Here is a 21,218-nt window from a genome sequence, read left to right on the forward strand (position 1 = left end):
GGGGATTTTCACAGTAACTTCATTACAGTGATAATGTAAGCCTACTTGTGATACTAACAGACTTCAACTTATCTTTGGCTAATAAAATATCAGTCTTGGATTTAAAATGAACAATTAATCTCACCTCAATTGCAATTTATGGAGGAAAATTTGAAACTTCTGCTATCCTTCGTGTGGAGAGTTGTATTCTTGAAAGTTTTGGGGGCCGTAATATTTAAACCATGCAGTGGGACATGTGACAATAATAAATAGTTTATTAGTTTCTCTCTCTTTACTCCTGTTAATATCTGGAATACTTTGAAATCACTTCTTGCTCTTCTAAATTTGAGAAAATATAACCCAGTGGTGCTAGAATACAAGAGCAGGGATGTACTTCTAAGGCTGTATAAGGCCTCCACTTGTGAGCAGTTTTGGGCCCTATATCTAAGGAAGGATGTGCTGGCCTCCAGAGGAAGTTCGCAAGAATGATTCCTGGAATAAAGAGCTTGTTGTATGAGGAATGGTTGATGACTCTGGGTCTATACTCGTTGGAGTTTAGAAGGATGGGGGGATCTTATTGAAACTTAGAGGATACTGCGGGGCCTGGATAGAGTGGACGTGGAGAGGATGTTTCCACTAGTAGGAAAAACTAGAACCAGGAGACACAACCTCAGGCTAAAGGGATGATCCTTTAGAACAGAGATGAGGAGGGATTTTTTAAGCCAGAGAGTGGTGAATCTGTGGAACTCTTTGCTGCAGAAGGCTGTGGAGGCCAGGTCATTGAGTGTCTTTAAGACAGAGATAGATAGATTCTTGATTAATAAGGGGATCAGGGGTCATGGAGAAAAGGCAAGAGAAAAATATTAGCCATGATTGAATAGCGGAGCAGACTTGATGGGCTGAGTGGCCTAATTTTGCCTCTATGTCTTATGGCCTGTGTAATCTCTCCTTGTAATTTAATTATTGAAATCCAAATATTATTCTGGTAAATCTACACTGCACTCCTTCCAAGGTCGGTATATCCTATCAAGATGTTTTGCCCAGGACTGTTCACAGTACTCTGGCTGTGATCTAACCAGAGCTTCATACACCTGTTGAATAAAACAAAATCCTCTCCTCTTGTATTCTAGTCTTTTCGATATGAAGGCCAGTGTTGCATTAGCCTCTTCAATTATTTTTACTTCGTATTTTTTTAAATTCATTCATGGGATATGGGCACTGCTGGCTGGCCGGCATTTGTTGCCCATCCCTAGTTGCCCTTGGAGGGCAGTTGAGAGTCAACCACATTGCTGTGACTGTGGAGTCACATGTAGGCCAAATCGGGTAAGGATGGCAGATTTCCTTCCCTAAAGGACATTAGCGAACCAGATGGGTTTTTCTGACAATCGACAGTGGTTTCATGGACATCAGTAGATTCTTAACTCCAGGTATATTTTAAATTGAACTCACATTCATGTGGCAGCGTTTGAACCTGGGTCCCCAGAACATTAGCTGAGTTTCTGGATTGGTAGTCTATGATAATACCACTGGACCATTGCCTCCCCTCATCATGGCATTTTATTGATCCATGGAATCGGATCTCTGAAGGACTTCACTTGATCAAATGAGAATTGTTCTGCTGGCAGATCGCTCGGTAACCAAAGAAATACAGATTTAATAGAATTGACAAGTTATTTTTGCGCAGTGAATTGTGATATGGAATGTGCCACTGGGAAAGTGGCTGGAGTCAGATTCGATAATAACTTGCAAAGCAGAAATGGGGAAAAAGAGAAAAAGTAGTTATGAGGACAAAAGCAAGCAGGAGTGTAACTAAGGAGAAAGCTCCTTCAAAGAGCCAACACAGGTGCAATGGGTCGAATGGCCTGCTGTATTCAAAACCATGAGGGGTCTGGACACAGTAGACAGGGAAATCTGTTCCCACTGGCGAAAGGATCAAGAACAAAGGCGGCTTGGATTTAAGGTAATTGGCAGAAACAGGGATTGACGCGAGGCAGTAGTTGGGATCTTGAATGTGGTTGCCCAACAGTGCGGTGGAGGCAAATTCAATAGAATATTCAAGAGGGATTTGGATTGTTATCTAAAGAGTAAGAATGTGCAGGGTTGTGGGGAGAAGGTGCAGGAATGGCACTAGGTGCATTGGTCACTTGGAGAACAGGTGCTGACAGTGGGCCGAATGGCCTCCTCCTACACTACAACAGTGCTGAGATTCTGCGCTGTGAAATTCTATAATCTATATACCCAGTTGCCTTTTTGAAAAGGAATAATGCAATAAGTAAGCTCATTCTTTTGAACGCTGGTACTTGTGTACCTTTAAGTGGATGAAGTCACAACACCAGGTTAAAGTCCAACAGGTTTATTTGATAGTAAATGCCACAAGCTTTTGGAATGCTGTTCCTTCGCCAGGTGAGTGGAAAGTTCTGATCAGAAACAGGGCATGTAAAGGCACACACCAACTGTTGACTCGCCAACTTTAAGGGCGTTCAAATGGTCAGTGGATAGGCATATGGATAACATTGGAATAGTTTAGGTTAGAGGGTCATTAGATTGGTTCCACTGGTCGGTGCAACATTGAGGGCCGAAGGGCCTGTACTGAGCTGTAATGTTCTATGAAAGATGGTGAGCTTTGACCAGTAGTGGTCAGATTCCGATCAAAGCAAATTTATGCAGATGCTGAAATCTGAAACCTAAAGAGAAAACACTGGAAAATCTCAGGGGGTCTGGCAGATCTGTAAGGAGAGAAAAGAGCTGACATTTTGAGTCCAGATGACTCGTTGTCAAAGCCAATTCAATTCCCTTGAAGTTTGGCGCAATACCCTGCCTCTTAGATTGATGAGATGGTTACACCTCAAATTGACTTTTTTATTCTTTTCAGATTTTGGTTCCACTCCGGTGAGTTCTATGTTCAACCAAGTTGGAAGCGCCAGCAATGTGTTTGGTCAGGTGAGATCCCATAAGCTTTCAAAGCATTGCTATTCGAATTGTCACTGTAAATTGTCTTGTAGGATCGTATACTCTCTGTACAGTAATGGCAATCCTCCAGTGTCTCTGCTTTGTCATAGCAATTGCAACCAGGCCTCCCCTATTATGGCCTCTTAGTGAACATATTGACCCACCGTCAACTTTCCCAATAAGTTCCCACTTCCTTCCCCATCCTTGTTTTTCCCTACCACCCTGCAAATTCTTTCCATTTCAAGTGTTTATCCTATTCCTGTTTGAAAGTTACTTTTCAATTTACTTCCTTTTGAGGACTGCATTTCAGAAACATTCAACCTGTCTCCCCTCTGAGTCTCCTGCTTGTTATCTTGTAACTGTCTCAGGTGCAACATTCCCTTGAGTTTGTCTTTGCTATTTCTTGCACTGTACAGCCCCTGTAGGAATGCTGAATGGCCAGGTGTGTGCACGTCTTAAAGGGACCACTGCTTGTGCACGGCCTGTTTGCCCTCCCCAAGTAGCATCGAGAGGCCGTTGCTTCTCTGATTCCCAACCCTCCTGCCAGCAGAAACAGTCCCTCTTGTTCGCTCTTATTATGAGATGGAGATGCTGGCATGGAATTGGGTGGGCACAGTAAGAAGTCTCACAACAGCAGGTTAAAAGTCCAACATGTTTATTTGGAAAAATGAGCTTTCAGAGCACTGTGCACTCTGAAAGCCCGTGATTCCAAATAAACCTGTTGGACTTTAAACTGGTGTTACCATACAGGTTTACAGCATGGAAGCAGGCCCTTTGGCCCAACTTGTCCATGCTGAATTTCAAGTGTGAGGCTTATCACGCTTATTAGTCGACTCTTTTAAACCTCTAGATCTTCACCATGGCTTCTTTTTCTCTCAACATGGCAAAAACTGTTAACACCTGGTAGCAATTGCAGAATTACATAGAATTAGACATCACAGACTTTGATCCACCTGGTCCATGCCTGTATTTATGCTCCAGTTGTGTCTCCTCCCAACCCGCTTTGGCCAGCTCTCTTCTATCCCTTTCTCCCTTCTGTTTATCCAGCTCCCCCTTAAATGCAGCCATGCTCCTTGTGGTAGCGAGTCCCAATTTGGCCTCCCCACAAGTGACAGCATCATTGCTGTGTCAACCGAATCGAACCTTATTAGTAACCCCTTGCAGATTCACTGAGCTATACTCACCTTTCCAGCATTCTAATATACTGCATTGGCTGTGGGGAGAATGCTCGTCATTTTGCATGCTGAGCAACGCTGTAACCTCCAAAGTTGATGGTTAAGAGAACAGTGTGGTTTATGGTTTCATTATCAGGTCATGATAGTCAGTGGAGAAGGATAATCAGTGGGTGCCCTCCCCACATTTCTCCGTCACATTCCAGGACAGGTGAGAGCTGTTTCATCTTGGCTGGATTTTCCATGATTTCCTCCCCCTCTGTTGTTCTGTGACTATTTGCACCTCCTTTTGATCCATCTTTTTTTTCTGTCGTGACCCCATTACCACAATCGCACCATCATCGCTTCCTTTACTCAATCACTCCTGCTTTCCACCCCCTCTCAGGTCTTCCTTTATGAGCGTCAGGGTGACACAGTGGTTAGCACTGCTGCCTCACAGTGCCAGGGACCTGGGTTTGATTCCCAGCTTGGGTTACTGGTGAATGGCCTCCTTCTGTACTGTGGGGATTGTATAATAGGATTGGATGATGTCAATCCTTTTTCCCACTGAGACTCCATTTTGTTGGGCAACGTTGAACAATTTAGCATGGCCAATCCACCCAACCTGCATATCTTTGGACTGTGGGAGGAAACTGGAGCTGCGGCCACCCCCCCCGCCCCCCCCCCCCCCGGTAACCCACGCAGACATGTGGAGAACATGCAGATGCATACAGACACAATGACCCAAGGCTGGAATTGAACCTGCGTTCCCAGCGCTGTGAGGCAGCAGCATTAACCACTGTGCCACCCCTGGTCAGGGGGTGGAATTTGCATCATGACCAGAGTCTGCTCGCGATAAGTCGCCATTGCTACCCCAAGCTTGTGACCCAAAACGATTGACCTGTAACCCCAACAGAGTTGTGAGCCCTCCCTGTGTTATGCTCTTATACACCAACCTCCAGTTCCCTGCCTTGAGTTTCAAATTCCTTCCAGATGCAAGCTTGTCAACCAAAAACATTCACCTTCCTGCCTTTCACTGCGGATGCTGCCTGATCTGCTGAGTACTTTTCCAGCATTTTGTGTTGATATTCTATGGCCTTTATCCCATCTGTTTGAGTTGTAATAATACTCTGGGTCCCATAGGTGAAGACAGCTAATAAACATATTCCTGCTGCTGCCAAACTCCCTGCGGTCTTCGTCATTCTTGTATTTTGTCACATTGAGGGGGAAGGGCAGAGTGGTAGAGCAGGTGTTACTGTAGCTGAATGCCTATCCCGCACAAGCACTCGGACTGGTTCCTGTTGCCCATTGTCCAGATGTAGCGAGCGGTCTCCCACGGGAATGTGCACTGGGGCCTTTCAGCTTTTCAGTATTTATAAATGACATGGGATGAAAGAATAGAAAGTCATGTGACCAAGTTTGCTGACAACACCAGGTTAGGGACCACAGCGAGTAGTGTAGTTGAGAGTAGAAACCTACAAAGTGACTGTGACAGATTTTTTTCGGGGCAGGCGATATTCGCAGAACGGCATTCCCCATTGGCCTTGGGCGGCCGTGTCAGTAAACTCAGGGTCATAGAACCCCTACAGTGCAGAAGGAAGCCATTCAATCCATTGAATCTGCACCCAGCACAATCCCACCCAGGCATTTTCCCTATAACCCCATGCATTTACCCTAGCTAGTCCCCCTAACACTAAGGGGCAATTTAGCATGGCCAATCCATCTAACCCGCACATCTTTGGAATGTGGAGGAAACTGAAGCATCCAGAGGAAACCCAGGTAGACATGGGAAGAACGTGTAGACTCCACACAGACAGCCAGGAATCAAATCTGGGTCCCTGGTGCTGTGAAGCAGCAGTACTAACCACTGTGCCATCCCATTGAGTAAAAGCTTCGTCTGCTACGGATTCAGTGTGGGGAAGTGTGAGATCGTTTGTTTTGGACCCAAGATATTAATAGATGAGAGAATTTTCTAAATGGTGAGTGGAGAGGAACTATGGAGCAGCAGAGAAATTTAATGTTCCAAGTCCAGAATTATTAAAAGCTCGTGGACAGGTACAGAAATATTTTGAAAGGCTAATTGAATCTTGACCTTTATTTCAAAGAGTCTGCAAGGCAAAGGGGTGGAAGTAACATTATAATTTTATATAACTCTAGATTAGACTCTATTTGGAGTGCTGAATTCAGTTCTGGTTGCCACAACTTAGAAAGGATAAATTGTCCCCTGAGGTGGTGCAGTGGCACTAAATGTTATTAAACGTGGAAGTGGAATCATGGGACAGATCAGTTACACGTACACATACGGAGTTGGAGTAGGAGCCGGCCCCTCGTACCAGCTCAACCATTTAATAAGGTCATAGCTAACCTCAGCCCCACACTCTGCCAACCTCCAATAACCTTTCCCACCCTTGTCAATCAAGAATCTGGACACCTCAGCATTAAAGCTGTTCAAAGACCCTGCTTCCACTGCCATTTGAAGAGGAGAGAACAGAGATTCATCACCCTCAGAGAAGATATTCTCCTTGTTTTCATCTTAAATGAGCGACCCCTTATTTTTAAGCATTGACCCCTAGTTCTAGATTCCCTGACAAATAGAAACATCCTCTCCATATCCACCCTGTCAAAACCCGTCAAGATCTTAAAGGTCTTGATCAAGTTGCCTCTTACTCTTCTAAACTCTAGTGGATACAAACCTAACCTCTTCGGCTTTCCTCATTAACACAAAACATCCATTCCTGATAATTTAATAACCCTCCTCTGAACTGCTTTTAATGCATTTACATCTTTGCTTTAATAAGGAGACCAGTACTGTCCACAGTACTTCAAGTGTGGTCTCACCAATGCCCTGTCCAATAGAAGCAGAACATCACTACTTTCCTAATCAGTTCCCTTCACAATAAATGATATTCTATTAGATTTCCTAATTACTTGCTGTACTTGAGTACACAGTACTAATTAAGTTGCAGAACAGGCTTGAGGGGCTGAATGGTTGCCTGCTATTCCTGTGACCCTTACTGCAATGTGTTTGAAACTGCACCCTATGGAGCACAGCACAAAATAACCTGTTAGAAACAATGTGCAAGGAGTACGGGAGAAAGGCAGGGGAATTGGCACCATGTCATGATGCTTGTGTGGACAGTTGCTGCAGACGTGTTGGGCCAAATGGCCTCCTGCACTCTAATGACCCTCTCATAATCAGCTCCGAAGTGATTTGGTTGCCTCTGTTCTTTGTGCCAAGCTCGGGTGAAACCTATTATGTTTCGGGTTACGTCAGCTGGTGTGTTAGTTCTCTCCCGAATGCTGTGCTGGCGTGCGCTGTGGAAGGTTCTTCCAAAGAACATCTTTGGATAGCGGTCTGTTTGCAATTCACTTCATCCAGATCTCTGCTGCCCGTAACCTATCTCACTTCAAGTCCTACCCGTCCATTTGAACACCCTGACCTATACTAGCTCCCAGTCTAACACCAAATTTTAAATTCTTATTAATCCCTTAAAGTCCTCCCTGTCTGTGTAAACTCCTACAGCTCTCCAACCACTCTGCACTGCTGCAGTTTTGCTCTCTTGCACATCCCGGATTTCCTTTGATCTGCTATTGGTGGTTCTGCCTTCAGTTGCCCGGGCCTTGCGTTCTGGAACCTTCTCCCTCACCTGATGACACCAAGATTGGGGGAAAGGCAAATTGTGCGGAGGGTGTGGAGAGTCTGCAGAAGGATCTAGATAGGCTGGGCGAATGGGCCAGGAAATGGCAAATGGAATTTAATGTTGGCAAGTGTGAGGTGGTCCACTTTGGTAGGAAGAATGGTAGGAAGGACTATTACTTACGTGGCGAAAAACTGCAGCAGGCGACGGTGCAGAGGGACCTCGGGGTCCTTGTGCATGAGTCGCAAAAACCCAGCTTGCAGGTGCAGCAGGTGGTCAGGAAGGCGAATGGGATGCTGGCCTTCATAGCGAGGGGGATTGAATATAAAAGTAGGGAGGTCTTGCTGCAGCTGTATAGGGCATTGGTGAGGCCGCAGCTGGAGTACTGTGTGCAGTTTTGGGCGCCGCACCTGCGCAAGGATATTTTGGCCCTGGAGGGAGTGCAGAGGAGGTTTACTAGGCTGATACCGGAGTTGAGGGGATTGAGCTATGAGGAGAGGCTGAATAAACTAGGCTTGTACTCGTTAGAGTTTAGAAGAATGAGGGGAGATCTCATTGAGACGTATAAGATGATGAATGGGATGGATAGGATAGAGGTGGAGAGACTCTTCCCGCTCAAAAAAGACAGTAGGACTAGGGGGCACAGCCTCAAGATAAAGGGGAGGCGGTTTAGAACGGAGTTGAGGAGGAACTTCTTCACTCAAAGGGTGGTGAATCTCTGGAATTCTCTGCCCGTTGAAGTGGTGGAGGCTGCCTCGCTAAATATTTTTAAGAAGCGGGTTGATGGGTTCTTGATAAGAGGGGATTAAGGGTTATGGGGAGAAAGCGGGAAAGTGGAACTGAGCCACGACAGATCAGCCATGATCTTATTGAATGGTGGGGCAGGCTCGAAGGGCTAGATGGCCTACTCCTGCTCCTATTTCTTATGTTCTTACCTCTCCACTTCTCTTTAAGATGATTCCCCACAACACACCTCTGACAAAACTTTTGATCATCTGTCTGAATCTCGCCTCCTTGAGGCTCCGTGTCAAATTGTATCTACTTAGCCCTCGGTGAAGCACATTGGGACATTTTGCTTTATAAGTTGTTGTTGCTGCCAGACCTGCTGCAATAATTCTGCCTGGAGGTAAATCAGTATACCTTTCCTTTACAGACTACCAGCACGGGAACAAGTTTTGGTTCTTCACCTTCTACAAGTGGATTCTTCACCGGGCTGGGAAGAAAGCTGAGCGTGGAGGCAAGCGTGAGGAATCCGTTTGGACAGATGAGCTTTGGATCAACAGAGGCTGCTGGTGAGTTCCGTCAGAGTTTATTTTTGGGCTGGTGGTCTTTGGGAGATGTGTGGTATTCCCAGCTTGTGTATTATTCAGATAAGGAAGCTGTGCACAACAGTTATAGAGGTTTACAGCATGGAAGTAGGCCCTTTGGCCCCTTTTTTTAAAACTCCTAAGCTAGTCCCAATTGCCCGCATTGGCCCATATCCCTCTATACCTATCTTACCCATGTAACTGTCTAAATGCTTTTTAAAAGACAAAATTGTACCCGCCTCTACTGCTACGTCTAACAGCTTGTTCCAGACACTCACCGCCCTGGGTGTGAAAAAATTGCCCCTCTGGACGCTTTTGTATCTCTCCCCTCTCACCTTAAACCTATGCCTCTAGTTTTAGACTCCCCTACCTTTGGGAAAAGATATTGACTATCTAGCTGATCAGTGCCCTTCATTATTTTACAGACCTCCATAAGATCACCCCTCAGCCTTCTGCGCTCCAGAGAAAAATGTCCCAGTTTATCCAGCCTCTCCTTATAACTCAAACCATCAAGTCCCAGTAGCACCCCAGTAAATCTTTTCTGCACTCTTTTCTAGTTTAATAATATCCTTCCTATAATAAGGTGACCAGAACTGTACACAGTATTCCAGGTGTGGCCTTACCACACTTGACTGATTTACTAGAAACATAGAAAATAGGAGTAGGAGAAGGCCATTTGGTCCTTCGAGCGTGCTCTGCCATTCATCACTGTATAGTATATAAAATATATTGAATGAATGATTATTTTTCATTAAATACAAGGACAATATATTGTGACGAAAAATTTAAAAACTTAGTACAATTTCCACATGATCTGAAATTGCATGGAACCCTTCGTAAATATTTGAGGAACACGTGTTCTGGGGGACCCTGGTTGAAAAACCACTGCTGTCAGGTTATTCATTCCATTGAGAACCAGCGTTGGTTGAATGTAAAAGAGTTGCTGTGGTATTGTTTGAAAGAAAAGCAAGAGTGTTGTTGCTGGTTTCCTGGCCTATATTTACCCTTTAGCCATCGTTAAATCAGATTACAAAAATAGCAGTGCTGGCAAATCTCGGCAGGTCTGACAGCATCTATGGAGAGACAATAGAGCCAGCGTTTCGAGTCTGGAGGCCTTCAATTTTCCTTCACTTCAGCTCTGACGAAGGGTCATCCAGACTCGAAACGTTGGCTCTGTTCTCTTTCCAGAGATGCTGTCAGACCTGCTGGGATTTTCCAGCATTTTCTGTTCTTGTTTCAGATTCCAGCATCCACAGTATTTTGCCTTTATATTAATTCGGATTATCTGGGCATTGCTGTCAATATGTGAGCTTGCTGTGCACAAATTAGCTGCCTGTGTTACAGCAGTAGCTGCACTTCAGGACTCCTGAAGTTGTGAAAGATATTTTATCAATACAGTTCTGCCTTTTTGATTCGATTTTGATTTTTTTATTTGATTTGATTTATTATTGTCAAATGTATTAACATACAGTGAAAACTATTGCTTCTTGCGCACTATATAGACAAAGCATACCGTTCATAGAGAAGAAAAGGAGAGTGTGCAGAATGTAGTGTTACTGTCATAGCTAGGGTGTAGAGGAAGATCAACTTAATGCAGGGTAAGTCCATTCAGAAGTCTGACAGCAGCAGGGAAAAAGCTGTCAGACTTTTGTATCTTTTTCCTGACGGAAGAAGGTGGAAGAGGGAATGTCCAGAGTGCGTGGGGATCCTTAATTATGCTGGCTGCTTTGCATTTATGCTGATGGAGCTGTTTAATCTTGTCTGTTATCCTATATGGAGTGTGCCCAGTGCCTGTGCATTGGCTTAAAACCTAGCTCTTTCTGGGCTGACGCTGGGGCTGTTTCACTCTGGGACCCATTTGTTTTTAGGCCTTGCTTATTCATGGGTTTCATTAGAAACAGCATCAGTAACTGAGCCAGCCCACTATTGCCTGACAAGGATCGACACAAGTGCTCATCACTATTAATGCAATAAACACATAGGCCAGTTTAATAATCAGATGTCAAAATGAGGAACAAAGTACCGTTAAAACTGGAAAGAGCCCTATCAATTCATTCCTCCTAACATGAACAATGTCCATGAGCTGCTCTGTTCCCCATGGATCCCCAGTGGTCACAGCAGGTTCCAAAGACACTGCATACAACCTCTCCAAGATGAATCTCCTCCAATGCGTGGCGACACTTCAGCCCCACACAGCCAATCCTTGTCTGCCTTGTTACAGGGTGGATGGTCTTGTAAGTTTCCCCTCAAGATAAACAACATTTACACATAGATATTCGTGGGTATATTAAGTAAATGGTACTTAAGTATTTAAATATATTATTTCACAGTAGGGCAGTGCTAAACCGTGTGTGTTTTTACCTGAGGTGCCACGCACAGTGGAGTGGACCTGACATCAGTGATTCTGTATACATTTCCACTTTGGGGGCGATCACCATTTGCCTCCCTTAGGGTAGTACAGTGCTTAACACTGCTGCCTCACAGCACCAGGGACCCAGGTCCGATTCCGGCCTAGGGTGACTGTCTGAGTGGAGTTTGCACATTCTCCCCATGTCTGCGTGGGTTTCCTCCCACAGTCCAAAGATGGCACGTTAGGTGGATTGGCCGTGCTAAGTTGTCCCTTAGTGTCCCAAGTATCCAAAGAAGGATGTGTTGGTTTTAGAGAGGGCCCAGAGGAGGTTCACAAGATTGATCCAGGAATGAAAAGCTTGATACATGAGGAGGGGTTGAGGACACTGAGTCTATACTTGCTGGAGTTTAGAAGGATGGGGGGTGGGTGGGGGGCGGTAGTTAGGGTTCTGATTGAAACTTACAGAATACTGAAAGACCTGGATAAAGTGGACATGGAGAAGATGTTTCCCTTAGTAGAGGGACTAGAATCCAAAGGCACAGCCTCAGAGTAAAGGGACAACCTTTAGAACCAAAATGAGGACGAATTTCTTCAGCCAGAGGGTGGTGCTGTATGGAATTCATTGTCACAGAAAGCTGTGGAGACCAGGTCATTGAGAATAGTTCAGACAGAAATAGATCAGTTCATGATTGGTAAGCGGGTCAAAGGCTATGGGCAGAAGGGGGGAGGATAGGGTTGAGAAACCTATCCGCCATGATTGAATGGCAGAGCAGACTTGATAGGCCAAATGGTCTAATTTTGCTCCTATATCTTATGGCCTAAGATGTGTAGGTTAGGGGTTCATCGACATAAATATGTGATGTTGCAGGGCCTGGATAAGATGCTCTGTTGGATAGTTGGTGCATGTTTGTTAGACTGAATGGCCTCTTTATACACTGTAGGGATTCTGTGACTCTTAATTGCCCTCTGCAATGATCTTGCAGCCACTCAGTTGTATTCACAACCTTCTCAAAGACAATTAGCGATGAGTAATAAATGCTGGCAACCACATGCGCGAGTAAATTAAAAAAAAATAATGCTGATGGGATCGATTGCAATTCAAAAATTACTGGACATAATTAAATTAAATTAATGTAAAGAGAAATCAATACCTGTCCCATTTGATTCATTAACAACCCTGTTGGGGAATGCAGTCTGGAGAACGTTGAGTTCGAGGATTTTCTTGTGGGTCACCTCCTGAGCTGACTCAGATGGACACAGTCTGTGATTTATTTGCCCCTTTTGAGTGGCATTGTCCATGTCTGGTTGGTCTTGCAGAAGGATTATCAGAGTCTCTGCTTATACAGGCTCTTTGGCAGTGTGCCCAGTTAGACATCTACTGGTGCCCTGTTGGAATCCTTTGTCCTTCACAGATCTATGATTCCATGATTTGAATCTCTTGAAACAGCACGGAATATCGCTGCTAGCATTCAGATTCTTCCAGCGGCCCTGACTGCATTTCAGTTCATGAACTGCAAGATCGTGCCTTGGATCAGCTGTAATTCATATGGCATTCCGACAGGACAATGATTAGGCTTCATCAGAGCTTTTTTAATCTATGGTTCCTTCTCAGTTTAATTTGAGTCAGGAGATTATTCCACTGTATTTTTGCCTGCCACAGTCCAACCAGGATTGGAACGCATTTTCTCATCATATAGACTTTGGTGATATTGGTTAAAGGAGTAATTAGAAATAGGATTCCTATTATTAGGATTTCCCTTTATGGGGCAGCGTGGTGGCACAGTGGTTAGCACTGCTGCCTCACAGCAGCAAGGACCTGGGTTTGATTCCCAGTTTGAGTCACTGTCTGTGCAGAGTTTGCACGTTCTCCCCTGCTGTCTGCGTGGGTTTCCTCCGGGTGCTCCGGTTTCCTCCCACACTCCAAAGATGTGTGAGTTAGGTGGATTGGCCATACTAAATTGCCCCTTATTATCAAGGTAACTAGCTTGGGTAAATTTATGGCATTTTGGGGATTGGATCTGGGTGGAATTGTAGTCAGTGCAGACTCGACAGGCTGAATGGCCTCCTTCTGCATTGTAGGATTCTAGGATCTGGATTGAGTAGATCAACTTGATTCTTTTTGAATCTGTTCCACATTTCACCACCAGAACATGGGGGGAAAACCTCTTCATCTCGCTCTTTGAATATTTTAACATCCACTCGAAGCATTGGAGTAGACAGAAGGGTTTCTTAGATCCATCGGGCACTCAGCGTGGGCAGCACTCCTCAGTAATGCACTGAAGTGTCACCTGAGATTGTGCGTAATCCCTTGGAGGATGTGACTAATGGAGAGCCAAACTGGTCCTGTTGCCCTGAGAGTGGTGACTAGTCTTTTCCTTCAGCTGCTGCAAGCCAGGCGCTGACGTTATTAGGTAGTGAATTTCAGGATGACACTATCAGGCAGGGAATTCCGGGATGATGTTATTAGGCAGGGAATTTCAGGATTTTAACCCAGTGAGAATGAAGGAATGTCAGTTTATGACCAAATCGGTAGGATGTGAAAACTGTGGGAAGTTTGGTTCCCAGAGTCTTGCTGCTCATGGCCTCCTCTGGCGATTGGAGTCACAGGGCTTAGAGGTGCTGAGCCAGGCTTTGATGCATTTTGAATTTGGTCCAAGTTCAGAGTAATACTTTTTTTTAATTCATTCGTGGGACATGGGCATCGCTGGCTGGCCAGCATTTATTGCCCATCCCCAGCTGCCCTTGCAGGGTACTTAAGAGTCAACCACATTGTTGTGGTTCTGGAGTCACATGTAGGCTAGAGCAGGTAAGATCAGCAGATTCCCCTCCCTAAAGGACATTAGTGAACCAGATGGTTTTTCTGACAATTGACAGTAGTTTCATGATCATCAGTAGATTCTTAACTCCAAATATTTTTTATTGAATTCAAATTCCACCATCTGCTGTAGTGGGATTCAAACCTGGGTCCCCAGAACATTAGCTGAGTTTCTGGATTCATAGTCTAGCGATAATATCACTAGGCCATCGTCTCCCTATATAGCACAGAGGAGACCATTCAGCCCAATGTGCCTGTACTAGCTCTGAGTTACCAGTTGGTTCCACTCCCCCCCTTACCCCATAGCCCTGGAAACCTCGAAGCTCCATCAACTTTGTGATGCCTCCTGTATTGAACTAAAAATGAAATCAACTTGAACTAAGTACCTTGCAACTTTCATTGTTAGAACTGTATCTGTTAAATCAGAGAGCAAGTTGTTGGGAAATTGATTGAGAGTGGGACACCATTTAAGCTACATGCAACAAGAATAGGATTGGAAGGAAGGAACTAAATGCTCCTTAATCTAGATATAAAACCCAGTGAAGTTACAGGGCAGCATGGTGGCACAGTGGTTAGCACTGCCGCCTCAAAGTGTCAGGGACCTGGATTCGATTTCCAGCTTAGGTCACTGTGTGAAGTTTGCACGTTTTCCCTGTGTCTGCGTGGGTTTCCTCCAGGTGCTCCAGTTTCTTCCCACAGTCCAAAGATGTGCAGTTTAGGTAGATTGGCCATGGTAAATTGCCCCTTAGTGTTAGGGGACTAGGTAGGGTAAATGCATGGAGTTATGGGGACGGGGCCTGGGTGGGATTGTGGTCGGTGCAGAATCAATGAGCTGAATGGCCTCCTTCTGCACTGTAGGGATTCTATATCCAGGTTACTGAGAGATTTATTATCAGATGTAATGCCCCTGGTGAGGAACCCTTTCCATCCGGAACAGGCTTTGTATCCCTTCTCCAATTCACATTTATCAGCCAGAACATAGTACCCACTGGGTACCTGATCTGAATATCTTTGTATGTGCTTTGGAGCCAGGAATTGTTAAAGCACCAGCGAGGGGTGAGAGGTTAGATTTGCTTAATTGAAGTCTTCTGGGAAGAAGAAAGAAAAATTGATTTTTGTCCTGAAGTGAGCTGTGGGAACACAGTTTGTTTATAGCTCATTGCTGCATTGAACTGTAGTGTCATACTCACTGTATATGGCAGCCCTTTGAGACGTCAAGCTGTTGCTAAAACTCCTTTGGTCAGTTAGCTATGATGTAGTATTGTCAAATAGTCCAAAACCAGACTATCCACTGCTGGCAGTGCAACGTATACAGACTATGGGGACAGTAGAAGCAAATCTAGGTGATCGATAATTGTTAAAGGTGGTGCCTGCACTGTGTTAATGAGTATAGAGTTTAATCAGTGTTTAACTGAGTGTTCCTATGCAGGTTGTGGAGGTGCTCTGAAATTGGAGGTTTGAGGGTTTTACGGAAACACATTTGCAACCAAACTGGTCAATGTGGGTTTGTTTATGCTCTACACAAGCCTCCTCCCAGCCGCTCTCCATCTCACCCTAATCCTGCATTCTTTTCTCCCTTGCGTGTTTATCTAACTTTCTCTTGTCTGCGTCACAGAAGGCTGCTGGGATGCTTTTATGTACGAGTCTTGTGAGGATTTCTAAAATGAATACACGCCTTCAGGATAATAGCTGGGCAGTCGCCTCCGCAAGTCGGCATTGTAATCCAACAGAGCGCAGAGAACAAACCTTTGCATTTGTGTGGAGCATTAACTATCACTCAGTAAGCCCTTGAGCGCAGAGAAAGAAAGCAAGCCCTGGCATCTTGCACCATTGAAGGAATGGTGCGGACTTGTCAGAGAAGGTGCTGCTGGTGACGGCTGCACTAATCTGAGCGAGCACAGTGCAGATGATTTCACATCAGCGGGGAATGTTGATGGTTGGCAAGGTGACCTTTTTCTTAAAAGCCTCGATTCCGTATTTCCTTCACATTGCCTAATAAGCACTAACTGCAGGGTGTTCTTGTAAAGTTTAACATTGAGGTAGAAGAGAGAGAACCTGGAATATATAAAATGCCTGTCACATTCCCAGGATATTCAGAAGCATTCGCAGCTGCTTTCTGACAGGTTCTCCTCATTGTTTTACAGGCCAGAATGAGGAGCCAGTTCGTGCACTGTGGTTATGCATTAAATAGTGACTAAAGTTTAAAGCACTCTTGGTATGCTGCAGGTTGACAAGAGGTGCTATATAAATGCAAGTTATTTCCTTCAGTGACCAGATAATCTTGATTTTCTTCATTCCACCAATAGCAGCCCTGCCTTGGCCCCAAATTCTGGAATTCTCTCTCTGTCTCTCTCTTCCCTTGCGAAGCTCCATGTAATCACTCTCGCCTGCCCTAATATCCTCATGTGACTCAGCCCAGCTTGTGTGTGGCTACATGCCTGTGAAACAGCTTGGAAGGTTTTTAAATGACAGTAAAGGTGTATATGGTAATATCCTTTCAATTGTATTGTTAGGGTTAAAGGAAGCAGGATGGAATGAATTGCCTTTGAACAAAGGAATCGGGGATAGCTGGGACACTGGGCTGAATGGGAGGGGACTGAGCAAGTCCATCAGTTTTCTTAAAGAAAAGCTCTGTGTATTGGTTATGACTTCATCAACCGGCTTAGATTTTCTTGACCCTAAATTACTATTGTAGTACTGATTGGACAGTAAATATTAACCAGCGTTTCTTCAGAAAGACTACAAATCTCTCTCTCACTCTCATTCTCACTCTTTCTCTCTCACACTCTCACTGTTTCTCGGGCTTTCGCTGGCTGGTGCTCTCTTTCGCTTGCTCGCTTGCCGCATGGCAGATGCAGTATGAAGTGGATACGTGTGACGTTATCCAATTTGGTAGCAATAAGTGATAAACAGATTATTACTTGAATGGGTGTAAATTGAGAGAGGTGGATACGCAGTAAGACTTTGGTGTCCTCATGCATCAGTCCCTGAAAGTAAGCACGCAGGTGCAACAGGCAGTAAAGAAGGCAGGTGGTGTGTTGGTCACTGACTCCCTCTCTGCCTCTGGCTCACTCACTGCTGCTTGCTATCTGTCACCCCTATCTTGCCTCAAATACTTGCAGCATTATTATCACAAGCCCTGTGCCATCTATAACCTAATTCTACAGCTAAGGTCTCCAGGTGATTCTGGGTGGGACTTTGAACTCTGAATCATAAGGTTTTGGGGTCATGACACATACAAGAGACTTGAGCACAAAATCCAGGCTGAAATCCCACAGCTGCCCCGCCAGAGGTGCTGTCTTTCAGATATAACAAAGCCCCATCTACCCTCTTGTCTGAATATAAAAGACCCTAGGGCACTGTGAGAGGAGCAGGAAAGTTCTCTCCAGTATCTTGGTCAATAATTAATCTTTCAACCATCCTCATGAATCAGATTATTTGGTTATCACGTTGAAGTTTGCCTTACTCTGTGTGTGAAATGGCTGCCACATTTCCAATGTTATAACATTGACTGTATTTCAAAAAATACTTTTTTGTCTGTAAAGGCTGTGTGAAAACCTGAGGGTACAAATGTGAGTCGGTGACTAATAAATCCAATCAGGAATTCAGGTGAAATCTGTTTAGAATGGTGAGAGAATGGAACTTGCTTCCACAAAGAGCAGAGGGAAGAGAATTGCTTAGCTGTATATTGTGCAAGCCTAGAATCTAAAAGGGTGTCTACAGTGGGATCAGGTTGAGTCCATTTGATATAATTTGTACTTAAGCATAGGGAGCATTTGTGAAATTTACTGGCAACAGAAATGAGGGCTTTGACAAACTGTGATAGGTTATAAATGGCTTAGTGAAATGGGCTATGAGGTACTGCATTGTGAGCAAAGCAACTTGCGTTTATATAGCACCTTTAACATAGTAAAACAGGAGGATTGAATTGAAACTGAGTCAGATAAGGTGTCTTCATGCCTGCTGACTGTAAGAATGGTCGTTACACTCGGCTTTAAGGAGCCTCTTAAAAAGAGGAGTGATTGGTATTCGAGGTTTTAGAGTGGGAAAGTCCTTAAACCAATAGTGAGGGATGAACAAGAGGCCCATTTTGGAATTCTTTGGGTGTTGTGGGGCTAGAAAAGGTTCCAGAGGCGGGAAGGAGTGAGATCATGGAGGCATTTCAAAACAAGAATGAGAATTTTCAATTTAAGAAGTTAGCCCGACTGGAAGCCAGTGTAACCCAGTGAGTCCCAGGAAGAATGGATCTGAATGATTTTCTCACCCACGTACACGCTTAGTGTAAAATTTCACTTTGTCAGCAGAAAAGCAAACTGAGAAACCTCCGACTAGCTTTGATTGTCCAGAACTAACAGCACTAGACAGGGTGGATGCAGGGAGGATGTTCTTGATGGTGGGGGAGTCCAGAACCAGGGTCACAGTCTGAGGATTCAGGGTAGACCATTTAGGACAGAGGTGAGGAGACATTTCTTCACCCAAAGAGCGGTGAGCCTGTAGAATTCATTACCACAGGAAGTAGGCGATGCCAAAGCATAGAATGTATTCAAGAGGCGGCTGGATATAGCACTTGGGGCGAATGGGATCAGAGGTTATGGGGAGAAAGCAGGATTAGGCTATTGAGTTGGATGATCAGCCATGATTGTGATGAATGGCAGAGCAGGCTCGAAGGGCCAAATGGCCTCCTCCTGCTCCTATCTTCTATATCTATGTCTAATTCCCTTCTTCCTTCTGAAATCCAGAGTTTCCTACAGCTTGCTACCTTCACTCCTCAGCTCAGCATTCCTTCCACTGTTTAAAACCTAATCTGAACATCTGACTAGGACATCCCAATTTACTGGAGCTTTCGTTCTTAACTCTGGGGATGCCCATGTGATGGGTCTTGGCTTTTTCCAGTGCCAACAGTAAGCATTTGTATAGCACCTTTCTCACAGTAAAACATCCCAAAATTCCGCGCAGCAGCAATTATTAAACAAAGTTTGATACCAACCACAAAGAGGGATGCTGAGAAAGATGAGATGGATTTAAGGGAGCTTTTTTAAAAATGGAGAGTCAGGCAGAGGGTTTTAGAGAGGAAATTCCAGAGCTTGGCACCAAGGTATTTGTTTTATTTGTTTATTAGTTACAAGTAGGCTTACATTAACACTGCAATGAAGTTACTGTGAAAATCCTCTAGTCGCCACACTCCGGCACCTGTTCGTTACAGAGGGAGAATTTAGCATGGCCAATGCACCTAACCAGCACATCTTTCAGACTGTGAGAGGAAACAGGAGCGCCTGGAGGAAACCCACACAGACATGGGAAGGACATGCAAACTCTGCTCAGACAGCGAATCAAACCAGGAATCGAACCTGATTCGCTGGCAGTAGTGCTTGCCAGTGTGCTGCCAGTAGTAAAAAGCATGATTAACTTGGCTGGAAAATTAGGGATACGCAATATGACAAAACCAGACCCCTGGTCAACAATCTGTCTTTGTGCCCAGCCATTCACCACTGGAAATTTGGAGCCACAATTAGCTGAGGAAGAATTAATTATACGTATAGCTAGGGAAGCAGTTATAGTCAGATGTTAACAATCCATTCAGTAACTTCTTCTGACAGTGTGAATGGTTGTGGTGACACCAGGAATGGATTTCTCAGGGTAGCATTTTAGTCCATGGGTGATATTTTTTCATCCAGGGAATGTGGGCATCGCTGGCTGGACCAGCATTTATAGGCCATCCCTCATTACCTTTGAACTGAGTGGCTTATTAAGGCATTTAAGGGTCAACCACATTGCTGTGGGTCTGGAGTCACATGTAGACCAGACTGGGTAAAGACAGCAGATTTCCTTCCCTGAAGGACATTAGTGAACCAGATGGGTTTTTACAACAATTGGCAATTGTTTCATGGTCATCATTAGACTTATTGAGTTCAGATTTCACCAGCTGCTGTAGTGGGATTCGAACCCAGGTCCCTGGAGCATTAAATGAAAGCAAATTGCTGCGGAAGCTGAAAACGGAAACAAAAACAGAAGATGCTGGAAAATCTCAGCAGATGTGACAGTATCTGTGGAGAGTGCTCAGAGTTAACCTTTTGTCAGAGCTCTTCACATTTTGAGAACAGTTAGAGAGGGGCAACAAATGCTGCCCTTTCCAGTGTTACCTTCGTACCTTGACAAATAGAGAACAAACTTGGATAGCTTTTTCAAAGAGTCAACACAGATACACTGGGCTGAATGGCCTCTGTTTATACTGTGTCATTCTGTGACTTCCAAAACTCTTTGTAGAATTCCTGTTGACTTCACTTGGGACACGTTATCTATATCCCATAAAGGACTTTTGCAAAGCTTGCCATTTTAATCTGCTGTCAGTTTGTCTCCGTCAGCATTCCTGTCTCAAGGTTGTGGATTCAAACCACCCAGCCATCTTGAAGACATTATTTAAGCTGACAACCCAATGCACAACTGAAGTATCATAGAATCGTAGAATCATCGAATCCTACAGTGCAGAAGAAGGTCATTTGGCTCATTGAGTCTGCACCAACCACAATCCCTGATCCCAAAACCCCATGCATCTACGCTAGCTAGTCGCCCCTGACACTAAAGGGCAGTTTAGCATGGCCAATCAACCTAATCTATCTTTGGACTGTAAGTAGTCTCACAACATCAGTTTAAAGTCCAACAGGTCAAAGTCAAACCTGTTGGACTTTAACCTGGTGTTGTGAGATTACTTACTGTGCCTACCCCAGTTCAACACCAGCAACTCCACACCATCTTTGGACTGTGGGAGGAAACCTATGCAGACAAGGGAAGAATGCGCAAACTCCACACAGTCATCTGAGGCCAGAATTGAACCCAGGTCCCTGGCGCTGTGAGGCAGCCGTGCTAATGACTGTGCCATATTGCTGGAGATGCTGCCTTTCAAATAAGACACAAAACCGAGCCACCTTCTGTGCATTAGGGTATGTGTAAAGGATGCTGTTGTACTCAAAATGCAGCAGGGCGCTTGCCCAATGTTCTGTCCAACATCCCTCTCTCAGGCAATATGACAGT

General features: G+C 44.7%; 1 protein-coding gene across 1 annotated transcript in view; it reads left to right on the forward strand.

Moving 5' to 3' along the window:
* Positions 1–21,218, forward strand: part of nup214 (nucleoporin 214) — a 159,574-nt gene that overhangs the window by 119,259 nt on the left and 19,097 nt on the right. Inside the window, exons 30-31 of the mRNA XM_080211964.1 lie at positions 2,852–2,919; positions 8,871–9,009. Of these exons, the coding sequence (XP_080068090.1) occupies positions 2,852–2,919; positions 8,871–9,009 (207 nt within the window). The remainder of the gene's footprint in view (positions 1–2,851; positions 2,920–8,870; positions 9,010–21,218) is intronic.

Source organism: Carcharhinus amblyrhynchos, chromosome 25 (assembly GCF_965287045.1).
Source record: "Carcharhinus amblyrhynchos chromosome 25, sCarAmb.v2.hapA, whole genome shotgun sequence".
Taxonomy (NCBI): Eukaryota; Metazoa; Chordata; class Chondrichthyes; order Carcharhiniformes; family Carcharhinidae; genus Carcharhinus; species Carcharhinus amblyrhynchos.